The following is a 24748-nucleotide window of genomic DNA, read 5'->3' as shown; positions in this document are numbered from 1 at the left end:
GTCATCATGGAGTGGGGCGTCAAAGACAATCGAATCGCTGTAACAGCTCTACATAAGTGCAGTAAAACTTCGAGCGAGATATTCAATCTGTTACAATCGCTTCGAATCTCAATGAAATTCGTGTACCTTACTATCAAAAGGTTCAGTGAGATGTCCTCTATCGATGACAGGCCCAGGAGCGGCAGTCCGCGGAATTCCAGGACGCCAGCGGTGATCAAAGCTGACGCTGAGCGAATCTGAAGAAATCCTCTCCGCAAGCAGAAAATCTTGTCTAGGGAGATGAAAATTCCACCAAGAACCATCTCTCGCATGACTAAAGAAGACCTTAGACTTGTCGCTTATCGATGAAGTACACGATATCGCTTGACAGTTGCTTTACGAATCATAAGAGCGACCAGAGCGAAATAGCCGTTTCAACAGCACGCTAAAGGCGGGTACCGAAGAATCCTGTTTTCCGATGAGAAAATTTTCACGGTAGAAGAGAAATACAACCTTCAAAATGACAGGGTCTATGCTCACAGCTCTCAGGAGGCTTCGGAGAAGGTTGCCAAGGTGGAAAGAGGCCATCACCCGGCATCAGTCATGGTTTGGTGGGGCGTGTCGTACGAAGGGGTCACTGACCTCCATTTTTGCCAAAATGGCATAAAAACGAAGATGGCAAACTATCTGAGTGACATTTTGGAGCCTGTTGTGAAGCTACTCACTCAAACAATGTTTTCCAATGAGCATTGGATCTTTCAACAGGACTCGGCCCCGGCACATAAAGCACGAACCACTCAGCAGTGGCTAAAGGACAATTTGACGGGTTTTATCGCGTGTGAAGATTGCCCTCGGGCAGTTCAGACCTCAGCCCTAGGGATTAACAACTATGGGCAGTTTTAGAGAGATAGCCTGCTCGAAACCTCACCACAATATCAAGTTGTTGAAACGTTATTTGGTGGCAGGAGAGGCTTCGATACCTTTGGAAACGGTGCGTGCGGCGATAGACAAGTGGCCAGATTGATTGAAGATATGTGTGAAGCCAAAACTAGTCATATTGAGTAAATTTCTTATTTGTTCCTTTAAATAGTTAATAAAGAATAACTGTGTTGTATTTCGTTACTTTTAGCTAATTTATTTTTGAGATAGACATGTTTTAGCTAGGGACAGAATATATGGCAAGACTAGGTACAAATGGTTTTCGATGACGTTCCAAATTATTTATACTTTCAGATATAAACAGCAGCATATGTCACTTGCAGATTGTACATTTAGTAAATTTTTAATCAAATTAGACATATAAATAGGCAGAGAATGGTGAAACAAAGTATAAACAAGTTATAAAGGGATTTAAGTTTGAAATTATAAAGTTTAGGAAATACAGAAAATACTCATTTGTTTTATAGTTAAATAGAAAATGATTAAAGACCCTTGGTTTTGTCCAGTTTAATAAAGCCTAGTACAATTATAAACTGTCCAATTTTCCAATCGTACTGCGACATAAATTACTATGTCCAATTATAGTGGAAATATGGTTTGTTTTGAAATTTACGTATAATGCGAACATAAATAAATCGGACACTTGTATTTCAAATAATTCTTAACATAAATTAAAAAAAAACATGATTACACAAAATGAAAAAAAAAAAATTGCAACAAAAAAAACTTATATTTGAAATCCACAAGTGTCTGCTTGTCTTAAATAACAATAACTGCCACACACAGTCATGCAATGGCCACTAAGGTCGCGCCTTAGTGTGAAGAAAATGACTAAGACTGAGTAACTAAACATCTCTGATTGTGGCAGTCATTTAAAATTGCCTTATCTCTTTAGCAAACATTTACAATTTTTTTTTATATAATTTATAACTATTCCAATGTGTTCTCTGCAGTACAAAAAGGGGGTGGACTGTTACGGACGCGGCGGTACACTGCCGTACAATATTACTCATTTTAGTGTACTTTTAATCAGCCTGTAAAAAATATATATACCATCAGTAAGTATCTTTTACTACTAGCACTCATACAAGAACCTGTGATCGAGCGACACTTAGTGGAAAATGGGTTTAACTAGTTACTATGGATTTCTGAGACTTAAATCTCAATTTAAAAAGTTTTACTATGTCAAAGATAATGGTCTCAGAAACATATATCTACTAAGGGTATAATTTAATGCGAATAATCCATACTAAGGAACTCCGCTCAGTGTAGATTTAGTAAGAAAGTTTTTTATTGTAATTTGAGACAGTGGCAGAAATTTACATTAAAGAACTGCTAATCAACAACATTTGTGATTTTAAGTTATAAATACCTGTGATAACGCTACATCCATCCATTTTGTTCAAAGAAGTTAGTCCTGCGCTGGAACAAATGAAACTTCTGTAGGACACCAACCAATTAAACAGCAACAAAACTGATAGTGAAAGTTAACTTATGCAAGTACAGTCGTGAACAAAAATGTCACTATTAGAACTGATATCTTCTTTTTCATGGTAAGACTGCAATTTGCTAATTGACACTATTTAACCGAATACAAAAAGGAGGAATTTCTCTTTATTGGTCTACGTTTTTTCTTTATTTTTAGCCGACTTCAAAAAGAAGGAGGTTATCAATTCGACTGTATTTTTTTTTTTTTTTAATAATTTTATCGTTATAATAATTATAAAAATTGTGTTATTGTGAACAACTGCGGATAAATACCAAGAAAAAATAGAAAAAAAATTTACATCATATACTATAGTAACATTTCTGTATGTGATTGTACAATGACAATAATTCTGTAAAGTTATAAAAATATGTGAATAGATTACACGCAAGTTGCCAAACACCGAACAGCGGATTAAAGGTAGCCAAAGCTAGGGTACCTAAGCTAGAATAGCTAGCTAGGGTAATATAGCTAGCTAAGCTAGGTTATGAACAAACACATAAATATTCTTATGTATAAAATACTTGTAGTTATATCAAGCTCAGCATGAATTAAAGCAAGATAAAATTGTTGGGAGCATAGCTTTTTTTTAAATCTTAAATTAACGTATAATTAGCGATATCACCTGAGAAAATTATAACTAAATAACTAGGGTGACGCAGTGACCCAAAGTGGGCCTTTCGAAAATTATTATTTAAAATTTTTAAAATCTTCTTTTTTTAAAGTTAAATAATATTAAATAGATGAGATTTATTTTATGTATTCTACTGTGTACCATTAATTAATTTTCTTAATATTAATGAACCACTTTCTCCACCCATTTAATATGTTATTTTGATATGATTTGAGTACACTAACATTAAATTGAGCCAACAAATGACATTTTACATTCGGGAATTACAATACAAAAACAATTAATAGACAAAAATACGCCGATCACAGATTATAAAAAATTGTACATATTTTTTTTTTCATAATTATTATATTTAACCTTTTTTAGCAGACTTCAAAAAGAAAGGGGTTAACAATTCGACTGTATTTTTTATTTTAAGTGTGTTACCGCGATGCTCCACCCCTGGTGGTCCGATTTTGATAAAAAATATTTTAATCGAAAGGAAGTGCTTGCAGATGGGTTCCATTTTTTTAAACAAGCTATATATTTAGCGCAACAAACGTCATATTTACTAACCTTTGTTAAAAATTTACTTTATTACGCATCAATATTGATTACGGCCAGGGAATATACCTAAACATGTTAAAAAAATCTTAGGAATAAATAATGGAAACTTTTTATAAAGAATCAAGCACAAGACCACAATTTACCCTAATGTTAGGTGATGATAAGTTTGAAATAAAATACACACTAATTTAGTAATCCATCCTTCATAAATGCAAATGTTTGGATGGATGGATGTTTGTTACAAGGTATCCCTAGGACGGCTACATAGATGACATTGAAATTTAGCATAGATGTAGAATATAGTCTTGAACACAGGCTACTATTTAAGATTTTTTTTATGAATTCCGCGCGGTTGTCGCGAGCGACAGCTAGTTAAATTTTTATTATTATTAAATTTGAGTAATTTAACCAAAAAAAGTAAAGATTTTTCCTATTTATAATATTAGCATAAATATTTTTAAGATTATAACTTTCTAGTAACTAAATAAGTTAAATATAAAATGGTGTAACTAAATGAAATTAATGTCACGCCACAATAAGTCTGGTGAAAATGAATCAAGTGATATTCGATTGAGATAATAAGTAAGCGATAGATCTAGTTAAGATTTGGGCAATTATGAAAGATAGTTAATTCAAAAGAATTACAATGAAGTTATACATATATTTAACAGTATACATATAGTTAGTATACATTTTAAAAATATACAATGATAAAATAATTTCTTAATCAAAGCCCTAAGACTCATTACTAAAAATTAAAAGAAATTTTGACTCAAAAAGTTTAAGTTAACTGCCTGAAAATCTAGAATTTGTTAAAGATGTTTTATTGATGATCTTTATGAGAGACGTGACAATTACAACTACACTAACAGATTAATAAAAAATGAAATTTTGAAACATTAAGAAAGTCAACTGACTAACAAATATAACGTCATAGGAAAAAATAGTAATAAAATGTCATTTCCCTTTTAGCATAATAAATGAATTGACATAAATGCAAATCTACATCGTACTAATATTATAAATGCGAATTTTTAGATGGATGGATGTTTGTTTGAAGATATCTCAGGAACGGCTCAACGTGTCTTGATGAAATTTGGCATAGTCTGGAAGAACACATAGCCTATTAATTTTTTTTTTTTTAATTCCGGGCGGACGGAGTCGCGAATGACAGCTAATCTTACTAATATTATAAATGCAAATATTTAGATAGATAGATAGATGGATGGATGGATGGATGGATGGAAGTTTGTTCGAAGGTATCTCCGGAACGGCTTAACGAATCTTGATAAAAATTTGGCACATCTGTGCTGTGCTGTTCTACATCTGTAGAACATAGTCCGGAAGAACACATAGGCTACTTATTAGTTTTTTTTAATACCCCACAGAGTCGCGAACGACAGCTAGTAAAGACATAAAAACAAACATAAAAAGGGTTGCAATGCTCCATTTTTCGAGTTACTATTTCATAATATATGTAGAGATGTATATAATTTTATAATGTTATCGTTCATAACCGCCCAAATAATACTACATATGTAGATCCGCAATCCAGGCTAAGAAGGGAACACAGCACCGATCATGTTTGATCACTTACAATTTGTCTTTATCGCTACGCTGATCCCCAAATATAGTATTCCTTGCGTTGTATTGTTTGGAAGACACCTCGTGCTTTGCTGGTAAAGAAACCCCATGTTAGTGGCTTTTAAGCCTGATTGATATCGGATGAAACATGGTTACTAAAGCACAAGCAATGAATTGAAACTTGAATAACTTTTTCAAATAATAGATACAAATTGTAATATTCCTTGAAAATTTTTAGTAAATTCTATCAAATAGAAATGAATATTAAATATATTTTTTTTTTCGTAAAATATACCATTACTTGGATTTGATATAAACTAATTTTGACTTCATTTACTTTTAAATATATGGTAGATAATATCAGATAATTTAACTATCTAATAAACAATTTAAAACATAATAAACTATTATTTATATAGTTTAAAAGTACCACATAATATGTAAACTATTTTATATAAATAAACCCATACATTTTACATAACAATAAAAAAAAGAAAAAAGATAAAACCCATCTAAATTTAAAAATGAAAAACAATAGACAATTTTACCGTATTTTCATAGATTTCATGTCAAAAAACATGTACACTATGTTTTTGTTTTTTTCATACAATGTAAAATGTTTTTATACAAGTTGTTTGACAATGAAAACTCACATATATATATTGTTAGATTTTACTACATAACTTTATAAGTTATTTATAACTTACCACTAGTTATGACTCCACCATATGAGTTGCAATTTAACTTGGCAGGTTCTTGTGAATGCTGAAATATGCCGAATACATATCATGAAAATGATTCTGATTACAAACGGACAAATGATTTCCAAACAAGACAAATTAAATGATTATAAAAATACTGGATGCAATGAAATTGTTTAAACTTTCGTGAGACATCGTAATTAATTAAGTAACAGCTTAATTTACGTCTGATCGTCCGGTGACGGCACCGACTAGTCTAACGACGCGACCGCGAAGTCGGAATAAACACTCGCCCTGAAGATGGACCCCCGATGGGTTCGAAACTAGTCGGTGCCGTCACCGGACGATCAAACGTGTGTTAAGCCGTTTCTTAATTAATTAACTGGATGCAATGATTGTAAACATTTAACATGCACTATAAGAAAACATTTTAACAACTGAATCTAATCTTACTAATATTATAAACTAGCTTTGACCTGCGACTTCGTCCGCGCGGAATAAAAAAAATGCTCACAAGATAAAAAAGTTCCTATGTCCGTCTCCTAGTTCTAAACTACCTCCCCATCAATTTTCAGCTAAATCTGTTCGACCGATCTTGAGTTATAAATAGTGTAACTAACACGACTTTCTTTTATATATTTTGATATAGATGCAAATATTTAGATGGATGGATGGATGTTAGAAAGTATCTCCATAATGGCTTCTTAGATCTTACTGAAATTTGGCATAGACCATAATTGGAAGAACACACAGGCTACTAATATTTATTTTCTAATTACGCGCGAACAGAGTCGAGGGCGACAGCTAGTGATCAATAATTCAGATGAGTTAGTATAAAAATGATGGATTGAGTTGTCCCCATGTTAGAACAGATTTTTCTATAACTGTTGGTTTCTGAGACTAAAATCTCTGTATATCTTTGACAAAACAGAGATAATAATATATATTAAACGAGGATTTCTGTCTCAGAAACCTACTATTAATCACGCAATTTTTTTTCGAATAAAAGTATGTTATTTGCCCTAATTTTTTTAAGTCATTGCATAATAACTTTTTATGTTACTATTATAATATTTAAACTATACCACTAAGACGGAAGAGTCCTGACTCCTATAATACGGGTCTAGAATCTAGTTTAGAAACCAGGTGTACTATTATTATGTAATGTAACAATACTTCTGTTGCCTAAATAAACAATTTTTATTATTATTATTAATCTATCTATATATATAAAAGAAAGTCGTGTTAGTTACACTATTTATAACTCAAGAACGGCTGAATCGATTTGACTGAAAATTGGTGGGCAGGTAGCTTAGAACCAGGAAACGGACATAGGATAATTTTTACCACGTTTTCTATTTTTTATTCCGCGCGGACGGAGTCGCGGGTAAAAGCTAGTTTCATTTAAAAAAAGATAATAATTGATTCTTACCTCCATAGCTATTATATTTCTCATAAGATTATCCATATCTTCATTCGTTGATTCTTCTAAATAATTCTGTCGACACTCTTTACCACCTTTATTAGAGTCCTTGTTAACACTGTTCACTTTTTTATCGTCTCTCACACACACTTTGTCATTCAAAGGCACTGTATTCTTGTCACTTCTGTCCGTATTCTTGTCTTCTACAACTTCTATGTCACTACTACTGTCATCTATAGCGACAGGTTCTTGTTGTACATCACCTAAGGGATCAACATCAGATACGATCATAACATCTTTCTTCTTCTTTACTTCCGGAGGCCTCTTATCCGGTTTAGCAAAGGTCGGAGAATGATGTACCGGGATCAATGCTGGCCGTGGAAGATTGTTCTCCGCTGTTCTCATATTTTCTAATTGCTTCTGTGATATTTCTTCTTTCGATTTTGGACTAGCGGTTGGTTCTTTATTTTGGTAACCGGTGTCTATATGTAGAGGAGATTCTACTCTATTTTTCTTCTTTTCCGGTTTTTTATGTTTATCTTTTTTTATCATTTCATTTAATGCGGCTGGTGATTTAACTTTTAATAATGGTTCTTTTTTATCTGTTATAATGTTATTTTTTTTATAAGGTTTCTGTTGATTTGGCACTGGAGTTATAGTTATACAGCCTATATTATTTGAAGGTATATAAACGTCTTCTTTACTTTTTTCTGTGATATCTTTCCTTTTATCTTCAGCTTTTTCTACAATTAGATCATTACTTATTGCATAGCTATTTATTATTTTCCCGAATACAGCTGGATTTATTTTATATTTGGAATCTTTATCTTCCGGTTCCTGTTTATCTGATGTTTTCACACTTGTTGTGACAGTTAGAGAACTGGGGAATTGTATTTGCTCCGTGTAAGCCACTGGTTGTGAAACAACTGGTTGTGTTTCAGTATTCATACGTTGACGTTTCGTATCCGCAGCTTTCATTTCTTTATTGAGACTGAAAAATTAAATTTTATGTTTAGTAGTTGATTTTTAACTGTGTGCGATGTAATACAAGAAGTTTTGAGGAAAAAATTGAAAAATAAGAGTACAAAGATAAAGAGAGTGTGGATAACACCTCCATTAAGTCACGACGTACTCGAAACCGACAACGGACTCGACCGAATACTTGTTTATATTAGTCGGTGACTGAATACGGCCTACAGCCGAATACGGTCTAACCGACTAATGTAATTGCGTCATGAGTCACCCTAGTTAGTTACATATATATCATACATCTATATATATATAAAAGAAAGTCGTGTTAGTTACATTATTTATAACTCAAGAACGGCTGAATCGATTTAGCTGAAAATTGATGGGCAGGTAGCTCAGAACCAGGAAACGGACATAGGATAATTTTTACCCCGTTTTCTATGTTTTATTCCGCGCGGACGGAGTCGCGGGTAAAAGCTAGTATGATATATTTACGTAACCAATAACAATTTTATAAAATTTTTATCTGTCCGTATGTCTATCAAGGTCGTTTGTTCCGGGCTTACAAAGTCACGGACGACAGCTAGTGCATAAATATGTCATTTTTTTACTCACTCCGCTTGTCGCAGTAATGTTGGCATTCTAACAAATCCCTTAGGGAATAAAGGTAGAGCTCTCCGTGCTAATAAATCAGCTGCCTCCGAGCCCGCCAGCCGCGCCAGCTTCGCCAGCAGCGCCCGGCTGCGGCTGCACCAAGGGAACCTGCGCTTTGGTAATCGCTTCTCTATCATAGGTGCACCTTCCGAACGAGATGCGATTTGTATCTTTTTTCTGTCAAAATGAAAAAAATTTTTTTTTTACATAAAAAAAACATGACCTAAGATTATATGTTTCATAAAAAAATGGTTATTGTGAAAAAACTATAAAAGATAGATATATGCTATCCCGGACTTTTATTTAGCACATTTAAAGAGCTACAATTCGCCATACATCATTTGTATGTAGGTCCTATAGTTTAGCCTACGTAAGCGCTGAAAGCAAAAAATGTCCCTAATTTTCTTAACAAATTTTGAAGCTAAATTCAAAATCTACTAGTCTTCTAGTTATTTAAAAAAAAAATGGGACCCATCTGCAAGCACTTTCTTTCGATTAAAATAATTTTTATCAAAATCGGACCACAAGGGGCGGAGTTTTGAGGTAAAAAACATAAAAAAAAAATACAGTCGAATTGATAACCTCCTTCTTTTTGAAGTCGGCTAAAAATGAAACAATAATGTAGGCAAATTTGTTGAAAAAAACATTGATTAGTAGAAAATTTGGACAGAAAACACATTTTGATTATATTTTTATAGAGTTTGTATTACACAAGTTTTTTTTTTTTATATTAAGTCAGATAAAATAAACTGCTTAGTAAAGATATCTCATACTGATCCCTTAGTGTACAACTAAGGGATCATTTAGTGTCTGTTTTCTCCTTACCTTTCCTCCTGTACTCTCTCGCACTCTGCATTATAGTTAGCTATCATTCCTGGTCTGCGTTCTTCAATTAGTGTTTTTAACCTAAAATAAAAAAAACACCTCTATTTTACTAATATTATAAGTTCAGATGGATGGATGGATGTTTTTTTTGAAGGTATCTCCAGAACGGCTTAACGGATCTTGATGAAATTTGACATAGATGTAGAACATAGACCGAAAGAACATATAGACTACTTATTAAGTTTTTTTTTTTAATTTCACGCTGATAAAGTCGCGTAACAGCTAGCTTTTTTAGATTTTTTAACACAACAATATTCATTATTAGAAAAAAAATATGTCTCACCTCTGTAATGTTTCAACAATCTTAGCTTCCCTTTCATCAGGTGTTAATCTGCTTGTATCCATGACTTCATCATCTTCATATTTACGTTTGTTGTTTGTTGTGTTAACTGTTGTTGTAGAGGTTGTTGTAAGAGATGTTGTTGAAGTTGTAATCGAAGTTACTGTTGTTTGAGCAATTGTTGTTGTTGGTGTTGCTGAAATAAGCATTATTATGCAAGATTTAGAAAAGCAGATTGTTGTTATTGTTAATCTAGTTCTATCTTTTTTTTTTGTTTTCTTGTCTTCTTTATTATTTATATATTTTTTTTATATATTTTTTTGTAAAGATGTCAGCTGAAAACCAGCACAGTTGCAGTTTAGTTTGTCCCAGCTTCGCTGAGTTGGCTCCCTTTTACCACACTATTGTATCTAGTTTTTGTATTGTATTTGTGGTTTTTTTTTTGGAGCCATAAATGATTTTTTTCTTTCAGATCTATTTCTCAATATAAGGTAACATTAATCATTGAGAAATCCGGTAACTAAATACTCTTGTGCAGATTTCATGGTTAAGTTCCGTTCAGACTGGTGTGCAGAGAACATTTTTTATTGCAAATAAAATTGATAAAAGGTATAATTTTCACGTCTTTTTAACTTTTACTCTTTATAGAAAAGACGTATAATGATAAATTTAATTTAAGATAAAAATCGGCTTTACTCTCTATCTCGGTTTGTATAAACAGACTCTTACATTTAATGTTTAGTATTTTTCAAACATCTTATGAGTTCAGATCATTCGAGTCGTTGTGCAGAACAAAATTAAGAGAGACGAAGAGCAAATGATAGATGGAGGACATGGATCAAGTCTGCTAAATCTCTTTATCTAAGTATACAAGTGTAAACTGATGCTGTAAGACAACTCACTGTTGGAAACTTGTGTGTCTGTTTGCTTGACGGCGCGTTGCTGAAGTCTGTGACGACTGACACGAAGCAGACGAGCCGCCTTACCCCATGCACTGCGCTGAACATGATTACTTGCGCTGTTCTCTGATAACGCTCGCTCCAATCTGTAACCATGTCAAATGTTCAGTTAAAACTGTACAGAGGATTTGGTAGAGGAGGGGACGCATAGGAAGGGGAAATATCCTATTTCTGTACATCCAGATTAAAGATAAGTAAAGCATAAGCAAATTTAGATGTTTATGGGTACTAGACACTTTACTAAATTGTGCGGATTCAAATGGCCTTTTGCTATAAAAGTTAGGGACAATTTTTCACTTCACGTCTGTCTTCTTTATCGTGGTACAAGTCAAACAGTTAAAAAAAAAAAGTTTTTTTTTATTTTATAGCCCGGGAGCCAGGTACATTTTCGGTCAATTATTTCCTCTCGAGCGAAACTTCGTAAAATGCATAAGGGTCTTATACTATGAACACTGGCGACCGTCAGATGAGACTCCGTGGGTGGGGTGGGCAGTGGCAGTCTTCCACGCTTGGAGAAAAAAAAAATTTCGATTGGGAGGGACTTGGTCATGAAAATCTGGCTCCCGGACTATTAGAGCTAGCTGTCATCCACGATTCCGTTCGTGCGGATTTAAAAAAACTTTATAAATAGCCTACATTTTCATCAAGATATGTTAACCCGTTCCGGATACACTTTCTAACAAACATCCATCCATCTATACATTCGCATTTATAATATTAGTAACATTTTTAAAGCTGCAACCTTTGTCTTAATATATTGCTATTAAAATGAATGGTCTAGAAGCATGGAGTCAATTTTTTTCTTTCACATAAATATATTGGTCTTTCAAATCTGATCCGACACCACTTAAAGAATACTCTATAGAAATATTATAAAAATTAACTTCAATGATAAACCTGACAATATGAGGATCTGTCTTAATCTCTATCTCCTCGGAGGAGGTGTTTACTGAGTGCAGCAGGCGCACCAGCGTCTCCAGCTCCTCCAGCACTTGGCACACCGCTTGGGGAAGTTTCACTTCCACCTTCGCTTCCACATCCCTGAAATTATTTAAATTATCTTATAAATTACTTTTGAACTCAGTTATAATTAAGCGCTAAGGAAATTCCTAATTGTAAATTTTTCATACTAAATCTAAATCAGGGACCCCCCAAACTATTTTGCACAAATGACCCCCTTTTTCAAAATGAACTGTTACCTCAGACCCCCCTATGGCTAAATTATCTAATTTTAAGATCAATTATTATTCTAAATTATCCATTAAAATGGAGAAAATAATTCACACATCTAGTAAAAGCACTAAGACATAGATAAATATAACTATTTTCATATCAGAAATCTAGTTCTTGTAATTAGACAGATCCTTGATTTGTCTTAACGGAGACAAAAAAAACACTTTGCTTCAATATACAAAGTACTCTATAAGCTATAGTCGAAAATAAAAAAAAATTTAATAGCGGACAAATTATTTAAGGCAAAAATTCAGGCTTCGGAGCTTTTTTTTAGTTGATAATGAATACATTATTAATTTAAAAAAAAACACACACTACAATGACGTTTAACAATTTGACAGATGGAAGTTGACAGCAGACTTTTGGCACCAACACATTAGACTTCAGTTTTTCTTCCCATTAACTATGATTTTTTTTTAAATCTTCAGTCTAACACGATTTTATCTATTCAGTTATTATATTTTGTTATCAAATGTATATATAAATCAGTGTTTCCCAAAGTGAGCGATAACGCCCCCTTGGAGGCGTTTGAAACCTAGGAGGGGGCGATAAGAGGCCCAAAAAACGGGGGGCATTGAAATTAATTAAAGCAATGAAATTGGTGTTTTTAAGTTTTAGGGCTGAATAAAATTTAGGGGGCTCTGAAATATAATTGATTTTCAAAGGGGGCGGTGAAAGAAATAAGTTTGACAATCACTTATATAAATCAATAATACCTTGAGCTATCAGAAGTTATTGCATTCTCCGAGCTCGGAGCAGGTTTGGATGTAAGGGAGTCAGATTGTGATGTCCTCGAGTCCGCACTCTCAGCATCAGCTGGAGCATTATCTAGAAAATAAGAGAAACAATATAAATAATAATCTAGACATTCATTTGAAATTAGGTAAATTAAAAAAAAAATTAAAGCTTACCATCCGAAGTCTGTTTACCAGATGTCGCTGCAGACGAATCTGTCCTTCGTATTTTGTCCGGTTTCTTTTTATCGATCTTTTTATTTTTCTGAAAATTAACAATTTCAATATTATAACTTACTTACTTACTTAGCTTTTACCCGCGACTTCGTCCGCGATGAATAAAAAAAATGCACACAATATAAAAAAGTTCCTATGTCCGTCTCCTAGTTCTAAGCTACCTCCCCATCAATTTTCAGCTAAATCAGTTCGACCGATCTTGAATTATAAATAGTGTAACTAACACAACTTTTATATATATAGATGTAGTCAAGTATAAGATATAAGGTCAATCAATAGCATATTTACTTGCAATTCATTGGATAACTTATCACATATTTAGATGGGTACAAAATAACAAATTGATAATTATTTTTGTGTTAAAAGCTACCTCTTAGTTTCTAACAGCCACTAAACAAAATACAAATTTATTATTTTAATTTATTATATTAATTATAAATTTTTTTTTTTTTTTTGCTGAAGTAAAAAGACCTATGCGACATATTTTTCTATATGTTTGAAACTTTGAGACATTGTCAATTTTCACATTGGTCCTTATTCATAAGAGCTATCAATGTCATACATAAAATATTAGGGTAAATGAACCATTATTTGACCATTTTAAGTAATATTAATAAATTCTATACCTTTTTTCGATGTTCAGTCTCGTGAGAATCAAGGACGCCATTAGCTATCGCTTTAGGTTCCTTTTCCTCGGCACTTTCAGACTCTGATGAGCTCTCTGAGGATTCATCTTCGCTACTACTTGATGATAGACATCTCTGGAAGAATTTATGACAAAATTAGTACAAAAACTAATGTAGCACTATCTAATTATCAATTGTTAGTTTTTCAATAAACATTGTGATCCATAAATCGTTTAAATTTAAAAGAAAATGAAGAAAATTGTTAATTAAAGACATTTTAGGCACAATTAAAAGTAAAAATGTATAAATTTCACACAAGAAAAATGCAATTTTTTGCTTACAATAACAAAATTATTGTTTGTAAACATATCAAATAATTTGATAATGACCTACAAAACTTTAATTCCAAATCATGATGTAACCAATCAAAATAAACTAAGAGAATAAACAATTTTTTTTTATTAGTAACAGATTTTTGGTAATTCACTAATATAAGCTTCGAACTCTTGACCACATGATCAAAAGTACATAGCCTTAACCATTATACCAGTGATTGTCAAACTTATTTCTTTCACCGCCCCCTTTGAAAATCAATTATATTTCAGAGCCCCCTAATTTTTATTCAGCCTTAAAACTTAAAAACCACAATTTCATTACTGTAATTAATTTCAAAGCCCCCCATTTTTTGGGCCCCTTATCGCCCCCTCCTAGGTTTCAAATCGCCCACTTTGGGAAACATTGCATTAGACCATTAGTATTTGTTAATTAAACTAAGCATATAAAGGCTAAAGCTTACCTTCTTCCTGTTTGCTGCAGGTTCAGCGTCAGAATTATCATTCTGACCATCAGGTACCGTTTTAAATTCTAGCGACCCACTGTTGATGTAGAACCCACCATACAGGGTATCACATTCCGGAGGGATCATCTCGTCATACTGAAATTTAGAAAAAAAATACAAATCGATAAATGCACAATTTTTTAATTTTAATGTGAAACATCTATAGGATCACTTGTAAACCGAATTGTTGGCGTGGCGACGCTTGCCGTGGCGACGGGTCGCCACGCTATACTAAGGTATACATATGTTTACATATATATTATTATTCCACATATTTATTTATTGTCTAATTTTATATATTTTTCTTAATACAAACTAATTATTATTATTACTATTATTATCATTTTTATCATTATTATCGTTGTCATTATCATTATTTATTTAATTATAACATTTATTATTATATGCATATTACTTGTACACACACGATGTTTCACATCTGGCAGGCGTCCCATGACGGCTCACAAGTTTTTTATTTTTAGTGGTTTTTATTTAGTTTTAGTGGTTGTAGACTTCTAATATTAAATCTGCCTTTTGTGTTTCTCTTACATTTCTCTGTAGTTAATAACAACTTTATAGGTCTAAAAAATGTATTTATTAAAACTTTATACACAAAATAGCAGTAAATAACAATAGAAGAAAAGGAGTGCAGTACTTGTGAGCTTAACTCTAAAATAATTATCTTACAAAAATCTACAACAGACTAACTTACAGGATCTTTTTTAGTCTTTTCTTGTTATTAATTACATCACCATTATGACTATTCACATAATTTCCACCAATATTTAAATAATCAGATATGACATTACTTTGATGATTGTTATCAACGCTTTAAACAAGACCACTTTAACTAAAGTGGTGGTTTATAACACAGTCGAACTTGAATAAGCAAGATCTTTTACGAACTTCTCGCTTATGGAGATTGTACATCAGGACTAGACAATAAATATCAATTATCCAGGGTCTATTGTACCTATTTCCTAATAATATTAGATTAGAACTTCACTACTGAAAATTGTACTTGTCATTCCTTTTATACTTTTTGAAATAACAGAGACAGTGCTAAAAGAGACATGAGTGAGTGCCAAGTCTCAGATGAAGATGATGACAGAGAAAGCTGACCCCAACACCATGTGGGATACGAGCTAGACAGAGAGAGAGAGAGAGAGAGAGAGAGAGGGGGGGGGGGGGGGGGGGGGAGGGAGAGAGAGAGAACATGTATTACTACAAATTTCATATCAGTGGAGATTCATTGATATAGAGCAGTGTTTCCCAAAGTGGGCGATAACGCCCCCTTGGGGGCGTTTGAAACCTAGGAGGGGGCGATAAGGGGCCCAAAAATGGGGTGCATTGAAATTAATTAAAGTAATGAAATTGTAGTTTTTAAGTTTTAGGGCTAAATAAATATTAGGGGGCTCTGAAATATAATTGATTTTCAAAGGGGGCGGTGAAAGAAATAAGTTTGACAATCATTGATATAGAGTAATATACTCACACCATGAGTGTTATCAATAAAAGAGTCGTTTTCATCATAGCCCGCTCCGATATCTGCAAAGTCGTCCCGTTTACGTCCCTTCCTTCCATATGTGCTCTTACCACCCTGAAAATTTTTAATAAACTTTTTGAGAATTAAATCCAATAAGTCTAGAATTATAACTCATAAAGGTAAAATTCTTTAATTATGTTAGTTATAATTATTGATTCCTATTAATTCAACTGTAGCTGCAAAATGTATTTTATTTACTAAAAAAAGACTTTTGCAAAAAAATGGTGATTACCAGAGCAAAATTATGAACATATCAATTGAATGTTGTTAAACTTGCTTTAACTTGCAACATAGTTTCTTAATTAAATAATTCAAATCTTACTAATATTATAAATGCAAATGTTTAGATGGAATGGCTCAACGGATCTTAATGAAATTCGGCACCAATTTAGAACATAGTCTGGAAGAACACATAGGCTACTTATTAAGAATTTTTTTTAATTCCGTGCGGACATAGTCTCGAGCAAAAGCTAGTAATAATATTGATAAATACATACATATTTCTGTTCAAACTTCCTGGCAACACGCTCCACATCATCATCGTTGTCTGAGAAAGGGTCCAGCCCTGAAGTCTTGCCATTTTCTACTCTTTTTTTCCTCTGTAAAATGAGAATAAATATTTTTAGCAGCTTCTTCTGTATTTACCATATGAAAAATTATTTGCGGCTTTTTATAAATTGTTCGGAATCTATTATTACGATCATTATTTTTGTGTTTGCGTATACGCACACTGATGTATTTATTAACAAAAAAAAAAAAATACGATGGGCATATGTTTTAATTCTTTAATATGATCAGAATAGACAATAGGTTGCGCTATATATTTTTTCTGGTAATTAAAAAATAAATGTGTATAGCAAATTTACCTAAGTAATATATATCTAGGTTTTTTGTCTGTGTCACCCTTATTGGCGCGAAAAAAACACAGATTAAGACATGATAGAGTAACTTAACTTTTTTACATAAATAAGCACACTTTGTACCTACTGTTAATAAAATTTGTGTTTGTAACTGGTACTCAAACAAAATTAAAATACATCAATGGAATGACATCAGCTTCTATGAATAAAAATATTCTCGTACTTACAACAGACAATACCTTTTTATCAATTGTAATATTAACGTAACACTTTTCTCAACGACTGTATGCGTGACGAACTAAAAACTTAAGTTCATTCAAACCTGACAAAAGTTTCCGCGCTTCCAAAGCAAATACACAGTCATTACGAAAATAATATCAAAAATACATTTCTCTGCACGACTGTACTCGTCAAATAAATCTCTCTTATCCTAAATCGTAATTTCTAAATTGCATGTCCTAATATCCGTAACCGCATAAAACACGCATAAAAAAAAACTGCAAATCAGAAATCAGTAGCGTCTGTATTTAGACGGGCCGGCGACCTTGAAAATATTGCCACCTGATCATGCACTTACGAATAAAGAGCCTTTTAAAATTATATTTCTGCACACACGCATAAAAAAACAAAGTAATTGTTTTTTTAAAGTAATTGTTAAAAAAATCACTAATCAATTCCGAAATTTATGACACATCAACGTCTAAAATACATCAATAATCAACGCTAGAGTAAAGATAACAAAATTTAATTTACACGAAATATTAATAAAATAAAATAAAATGTTAAACAATAACATTATGTCACATAAAATATGTTACGCAAATTTGTACATGTACACTAGTTAAATAACTGTTAACCTTATCAATTTTATAACAATCTATCATTACAATAAACAATAAAAAAAAAAGCTAATTGAAAATTAAATCTACACTGATAACTTCTTATTTGCATACATTGATAAAAAATTGATAAGAGAACGAAACATAAACAAAATGTATCTACCCATGTAATAATGTGCACATAAAGAATGGTCATAAACTATATTCTAACCTAAACTTCAATAAGTCAAGACAAAACAATGGCCGTAATTCACGGAAGCCCTATTTCCGATTCTACAAACGTATAAACAGTGTTGAAATGATAACCTAAAAAATAACTCCTACCGTCCAGCAAATACAAAATAAACCAGAAACAGTTGTCATACAATGTTATAATACAACAACTAAGTATTTAAATTGCATAAATTATTTATACACATTAAATACCTTTTATCAATAATCGATGCAAAATATGCTTTTTAACTCGCGTAAGCAAAGGTCGCTAACCGATCTGCCATAAACTACATAACCTCGCGCTCGCTAGCAACGCGAAATCGAGCTCTAAAACGTAATATATCTAGTCTTCACTACACATACTAATTCGCTAGATCATTACATTATTGCAAAAATAATAAAACCATTCCAACTTGTTTCCGATAAATAAATAGCTGCTAAAGCTATCGTAACATACTTCACACAGTACTTACGTCAATTTGAATGATATAAGAACTAGAAACAGATGTTTCCTAATTCTCGATAAAAAAATACTTTTATGTACCTCGAGAAAGCAATCTAAAAATAATTGTTTAGCGGGACACGACGGCAGTTTCAACAGGGTAAGGCTAGGTCATCAAATGTCGGTCCTAACTTTCGCTCGATTTAATACCTATCTAAAACCTATACGTGTCGTCCTCGATAGTGCAACGTGTAAATCATTGAGAGTTGAAATAAAATGAAAATAACTTATAAAATTACAAATTAATGATTTGATTATACGGGCGGTCGAGCACGACCAAAACATTGTGTTTGAAGTTTGATGACCAATGTTGACAATGTTCTTCAGAGATTGTTGCAAACATGGCGACCGATATCTGGGCTTCGCGTATAGTTCGTGGGCACAAAATCATGTTACAAACTGAATGCAAAGCTATGTAACGTAAGCAAAAAATATCTTATTCGACCGCAACATAAGCCCACATCAAACGCACCTTTACCCGCCTAACGACTAAAACTAACCCTATTTTTATTATTCTATCATGTTCTCAGCTCAACAATGATCTGAAAAACCAGTATGGTTGCGTAAATTGCTATGATTTTCTGTTATAACTTACCTCTTCTGTTATGACTAGTTCCTTGTAATTCAACTCGGGATATTTACTTTCGTTGCTTTCATCCAAATTTATAGTTAATCTCACTGTTTTAGTCACTTTGTTCTTTGCACTTTTTGGAGCACCCACTGTTATAAGAGTAGCACGTTTAGGGTCCGACATTTTCCACCAAAATCTACTATAAAATGATTTTTTTCAAAGCATGACACGGCCTGCATTTTCAAACTGTGTAGCACATTGCCTCCATGTTGGAATTCATTGTTTGGGTCGAGAGCGCCACGGAGAAAACAAGAACTACGTTTCTTGTGACTAAATTATTTACCTAGATGGCAGATAAATGATAAATCTTGTTTTAAGTGATAATCAAAATACACAATGTAATAACATTGTCTTATTACACACCTCGTATAACGATCAAGTTAATTACACATTTAATAAGTTTAATAAAGTGTAAAATACAGAAAAAAGCAATAAAACGTAATTATTGCCTAGCTCAGAAATGTCAAAATATTACGCGCCCGCACTTTGACAACTTGCGAACAGATGATTTGGAAAATTAATGTAGTGAACCAACAGATGTCGCTGCACGCGGAAACTTCATTTTTGGAAAGTTGATATTTTTGAGACTGTTTTATCGTCATTACAAATAAGGTAAATACATTTTTTAACGTAGCAATTTATTAATCTAATGTTCATAATGATTACGGTTTTTAAATAAACTAGAAATATGTTTTTAATAAGAGTTAATTAACGCTAACATATTAAAATGCACTTTTAAAAGTATATACTTTGACTTTGTTAGAACTCAAGGCACAATTCTTTGTCTCAGAGAACCAAAATAACATTTCGAAAAAAAAATTATAGATGTCGTTATTTATAATATAATTTTGTTCTACTAATTGACTTTTCCGATTACGAATTTGATGGCTCGAGGACGGAAAAAACTTAAAAAATGCGTCCTGGCTTACAATATGCTAGGAAGGACAGTAGCGCTGACTGGACTGGACTGTTTTGGCTTCCTGGCGGCAATTACTGTTTACATTATCCCAGTTGCACGCTAGGCACAGGTCTTTAGTTTGGTACTTAATTTTAAGTTTACTGCTGGCCTGCTGACTCACTTTTCATGGGTACACACTCTCATAGTCCTTCATATGACTAAAAAGATTGCTCTAACAGTACAATCAAATTGTCCTTAAAAAAAAAGACTTGGTATTTTGTACTCATTAATTTTAAATATTATTTAGAAAATGTGCAGATATTTTGAAACGCTTATTAAGATAATAAATCCATAATAACACAAATTCAAAATATTAAAATTTTGTGATGCGAGGGCAGCGCGGGAGTTGCCCAAGCGAAGCAGCGCAGCATTGTGATTGGTTCATTTACACAGACATTCTGTGATTTGATTTCTTTTTGAACTGATTCTTTCTTGACTTATTTACCTCACTCCACTTGTTCATTAATTGCCAGTTAGTCAAATTTGATCGCTGATGTCGTTTTTGCGAATCAAAGCGTGCAATTTAGTGTTTTGTGTTATAAATATTATGTAGTGTGAATGGTATTACGAGTTTTATTTAACATAACATTTTACAATAAGAAATGGAAAATTTGAAGACTACAAGTACTTTTGACCAGTGACTAGTGGTATACCTATGTGTAGATTTTATTGTAAAAAAAAAAAGGTTTGTAATAAACACGTTAAAACATTAATTGCCATGATTGATATTATGTTCCTTGTAATAACGACGAGGTAGTCGAGAAAAATGAGGTTTTAAATGGTTGTACTTTTCTCTCTAGCGTTGAACCACTGAACACTGTTTAGATTACGATGTAATATTGGTAGGGCAATTATTCTTATGACATCAGAAATGTTTTGTGCACACACCAAAAAAACAAATTGTCAGTATTTTTGCTTGCACGAATGCAAATGCTCTCATTAATCACTATGAGATAATCATAAACGTTGTTTTAGTTTGGTTAAGACACATAAACTTTTGAGCTTTTGCCTTTTGTAAGCATATTACGAGTATACCTACTTCAACTAGTTTGTTAGGCGAAAACAAAAACCGTTTTCATTGACGGTCTATTCAAAAATAATTAGGTAGATTTTACCTTATGTCTATGGGCAGTAGGTTGATCACAAGCAGTTACTTATTGGTGCGCCTTTAACAGACGCTAGACATCTCAAATAATATCGCGTGCTAATATACAACTAGCGACATCTAACAAAACCTTAAATAAATTAATGAAAAAGTTACTTTTCTAAATTTAAACTATGTATTTTTATTTCGTTTAATTACTTTTCGTTGCATAGTATGCTATTAAGTTATTATCTGTGGTTTGAACACACATGGCACAGGAAACCCAATGGAAGTTACAATTTGATGCTTTATTGAATTTTTGTTTTCGTCAAGAGTTTTAAATATGAATATATTAAAGGTTGATTGAATTGTGTGAAAGGTGACATGATTATGTAGGCACTAACATCTGACATTAGGATATAGAAATTATAGATTGTGAGCATGTTAAGATGTTTTATTTTTTAGCGTGTTGTCACTAGATGTCGCTGTAAGTATAAACTTAATCTGTGAAACTCGATGTAGAGAACCGTTTTAGCGTAATCACCTGCGGAAGTCGTGATACGGCAGGCAAGACCTTACTTCATAGGATCATTTCTATAGTAAGTTCTTCACGAGACCTTCACAACATGTGAGATCGTACCAACCACGTTGATGAGATGTGGCGCGACGCCCTGAGCGTGAGGCGGGCGGCAGCAGCTCGCTGCCAGCCCTCGATGATCGTTCGCTCTCTGCGCAAGCAGAGGGAGTGGGGCGTTGTCGCTGTCTGAGTGGTTTTTTGATAAACTTTATAAACAATGTTAAATATCACTAAATGTCTTGACAATTAATAATTCAAATGTCTTGACGGCTCAACGTAATCTGCTGTGCTGTGACATCTCGCCATACTCTTTTATTTCATTAATTTTAACTTAATATAATTTTCATACTTGGTATCTTGGTATACGATGTTCCGAGCCGCCAACGTAAATTTGAAGAATACTTTATTTTATACAGTATCCAACACGAGCAACTTTTGTCGTTGAAGGAATTTGAGGGATTCTTAAATTCGCACATTTTAATTATAGTTAAGAGACATGATATGTATTTATAAATTACTTCCTATCAAACAATAGTAACGATACTATAGGTACATACAACATTTATAGATTGTATTTTTTTGTTTAATCCAATTTTGTAACAACACAACTCGTAAAGAATTAGGACGAGACCACGGACTATCGTTTGTCGTGGTCCTGGCACACCTCTCTCGCTTTTCTTTCGTCAAAGTAAATGTTTTTGACTAATTCGCCTCTAACGTCCATTTTAGGCGGTTAGCAGATATTCATTTTTATTAATTAATGCATGTATGTATTTGTTTTATTATAATATATTATTAAATAATTAATTTTTATTCAAACATCGTGGTTAGTCTAACTTTATTAAGCTTTAGATCTATAAGAGAAATATTCTACAACTACCAAAACAATGCTAAACAAGCTTTAAAAACAACGTTTAGACTAAAACGAGCCTTTTTTGAGACCGACTGCCATTGTTTGTCTTGAAGAGACATTTACAGCTTAACTGGGCATTAGGTGGCCGGGCGCAGATTGGCGCTTAGCCTAAATCTGGTTTTGGGTCTGGTTCCCTCAGGAGCCTCAGCTCGGGCTGTTACTTCAATATTATACTTAATTAGTAGCCTCAATGTTCTTCCAGCCCGTGTTTTACATCTATACCAAATTTCATCGAGATCCATGCAGCCGTTCTGGAGATACCTTGTAACAAATATCCATCCATCTAAACATTTGAATTTATAATGTAACTGAGAAGTATGATTATACTGATACACTGGTTCAATATCTCTGTTGGAATATAGGTTATAACAAAGCAAATAAAGTTTAAAAAAACCACTCAGACAGCGACAACGCCCCACACCCTCTGCTTGCGCAGAGAGCGAACGATCATCGAGGGCTGGCAGCGAGCTGCTGCCGCCCACCTCACGCTCAGGGCGCCGCGCCACATCTCATCAACGTGGTTGGTACGATCTCACATGTTGTGAAGGTCTCGTGAAGAACTTACTATAGAAATGATCCTATGAAGTAAGGTCTTGCCTGCCGTAACAAGACTCGTGAAAGTCATTGCCACAGAGCGGTATTCTACATCGAGTTTAACCTATTAACTTACTACTTACAGCGACATCTCACGACATTACACTAAAACTTGTGGTATACATGTACAAACATATTGGTATATTGGGTTGCAATATCAAAATACGGAACTAAAAATAAATATCTGTTAAATTAATGCCCCCAATAATTTCTATTTTATTATATAAACCTGTTTTGGTGTCCACAGTTTCACCAAAATCTGCCCAGTTGCTTAGGAAAGTATAATGAACAAACAAAAAACTTTAGATTTTAAATTATATTGAAAAAATACTTTTAATTTAAACGTTACATATACATGTTACAAACAGTAATTTAACAAGTACACTTTACACACTTTAGCTTGTATAAAAAATAAAAGTACATGATTGTTGTAAAAGTGTAAGAGTTGTTGGAAATATCAAATAGATGGTGCTGTACATATTTTACAATTCGGCGTATAGTGACGAAGTTCACAAATACTTTTCACTTTAAGATAACTTTATTTCTTACAACAACCAACCATAAGTTTCTCATATAATTGGCAAAAGATGAATTTTTCATTTATCAAGTCCCAACTCCGATTGGAGTCGCTTTACTAATGGAACAGGCGCTATAGCGAGGGTGACAAGGACTCGACAACGAGGTTCTTTCCTGATGCCATCAGCGCCTACCCGGTACCCCACCAAACTAGAGTTGTACCTTGTGCTGGTCCAAGTTCTGACAGGTCTCGAGAGGGGTTCGCAGAATACTTGCATAAGTTTAAGTACAAGTCGAGAACTTCGTGTATCTACGATCAGAATCTGCGCTACACGCCCTCGTAGATTGCCAGGTGTATAGTGGGTGCCGTAAAGATTTTGAACCTGAAATCAGAGAAAAAATTAACAATACAGAATATATCGTACAATTATTATTAGTTATTACCACAGGTGGGCACAGTTAATCGAAAAGTTAACTTCGTTAATCGTTAATTCGTTAATTAAAAAATTAACTTCGTTAATCGTTAAAGCGTTAAATTCTCGAATATTTAACGCAAGTTAAAGTTAATCGTTAACAGTTAACCATACCAAAATTATACATACTAATTTCACACTTACTGTGGCGACACTTGTTTAAAATAGTAATTTGACTATACATTCTATAACACATTAGTATAAGAGACAAGTATGAATGCATTATAGTATATTTCATTACGAGTGCGGAAAGCCTGTGATTGCAAAGAGTTCCGACAAATGTCTACCCGAGCCGTGGCGCAGCCGAAGGTGAGGGTTGACAGTTGGAATAAGTT

The 24748-nt window shown here is 33.2% G+C and overlaps 1 protein-coding gene and 2 non-coding genes across 8 annotated transcripts; 1 reads left to right on the top strand and 2 right to left on the bottom strand.

Annotated features, from left to right (window-relative positions):
- Positions 1 to 1617: 1617 nt before the first annotated feature.
- Positions 1618 to 19563, bottom strand: LOC106713876 (yemanuclein). Of its 6 annotated transcripts, none has more exons than XM_045683406.1 (17): positions 19263 to 19563; positions 16751 to 16852; positions 16203 to 16307; positions 14666 to 14803; positions 13870 to 14004; positions 13184 to 13271; positions 12989 to 13100; positions 11937 to 12080; positions 10983 to 11125; positions 10084 to 10276; positions 9741 to 9821; positions 8877 to 9092; positions 7302 to 8283; positions 5876 to 5933; positions 5182 to 5260; positions 2291 to 2340; positions 1618 to 1952 (listed from the first exon to the last, which is right to left on the bottom strand). In XM_045683406.1, the coding sequence occupies exons 1-17, from the start codon at positions 19419 to 19421 to the stop codon at positions 1948 to 1950; spliced, it is 2790 nt and encodes a 929-aa protein (XP_045539362.1). In that variant the 5' UTR covers positions 19422 to 19563; the 3' UTR covers positions 1618 to 1947. The 6 variants fall into 6 exon arrangements, with proteins under 6 accessions (XP_045539362.1, XP_045539363.1, XP_045539365.1 ...); XM_045683407.1 differs by having other exon boundaries at positions 2291 to 2335; XM_045683409.1 differs by lacking the exon at positions 5182 to 5260 and having other exon boundaries at positions 19263 to 19562.
- A 2346-nt stretch (positions 19564 to 21909) lies between these two features.
- LOC123722283 lies at positions 21910 to 22112 on the top strand. Its single transcript, XR_006756464.1, has one exon. It is a non-coding gene; the product is annotated as a small nucleolar RNA U3 (small nucleolar RNA).
- Positions 22113 to 23222: 1110 nt separating this feature from the next.
- Positions 23223 to 23425, bottom strand: LOC123722277. Its single transcript, XR_006756458.1, has one exon. It is a non-coding gene; the product is annotated as a small nucleolar RNA U3 (small nucleolar RNA).
- Positions 23426 to 24748: the final 1323 nt, after the last annotated feature.

Source organism: Papilio machaon, chromosome 22, assembly GCF_912999745.1.
Source record: "Papilio machaon chromosome 22, ilPapMach1.1, whole genome shotgun sequence".
NCBI lineage: Eukaryota > Metazoa > Arthropoda > Insecta > Lepidoptera > Papilionidae > Papilio > Papilio machaon.
This window is presented reverse-complemented; position numbering and strand designations above follow the sequence as displayed.

Bases quoted from the DNA above. Each gene is read 5' to 3' on its own strand.
- LOC106713876 (XM_045683406.1), bottom strand. From the start codon at position 19,421: ATGTCGGACCCTAAACGTGCTACTCTTATAACAGTGGGTGCTCCAAAA. The intron at 8,284-8,876 runs GTGAGTAAAAAA...TTAATTTTTCAG, and splicing joins ACATTACTGCGACAAGCGGA to TCTCAATAAAGAAATGAAAG. The intron at 2,341-5,181 runs GTAAGTGATCAA...CATTTGTTCCAG, and splicing joins CGTAGCGATAAAGACAAATT to CGCAGGACTAACTTCTTTGA.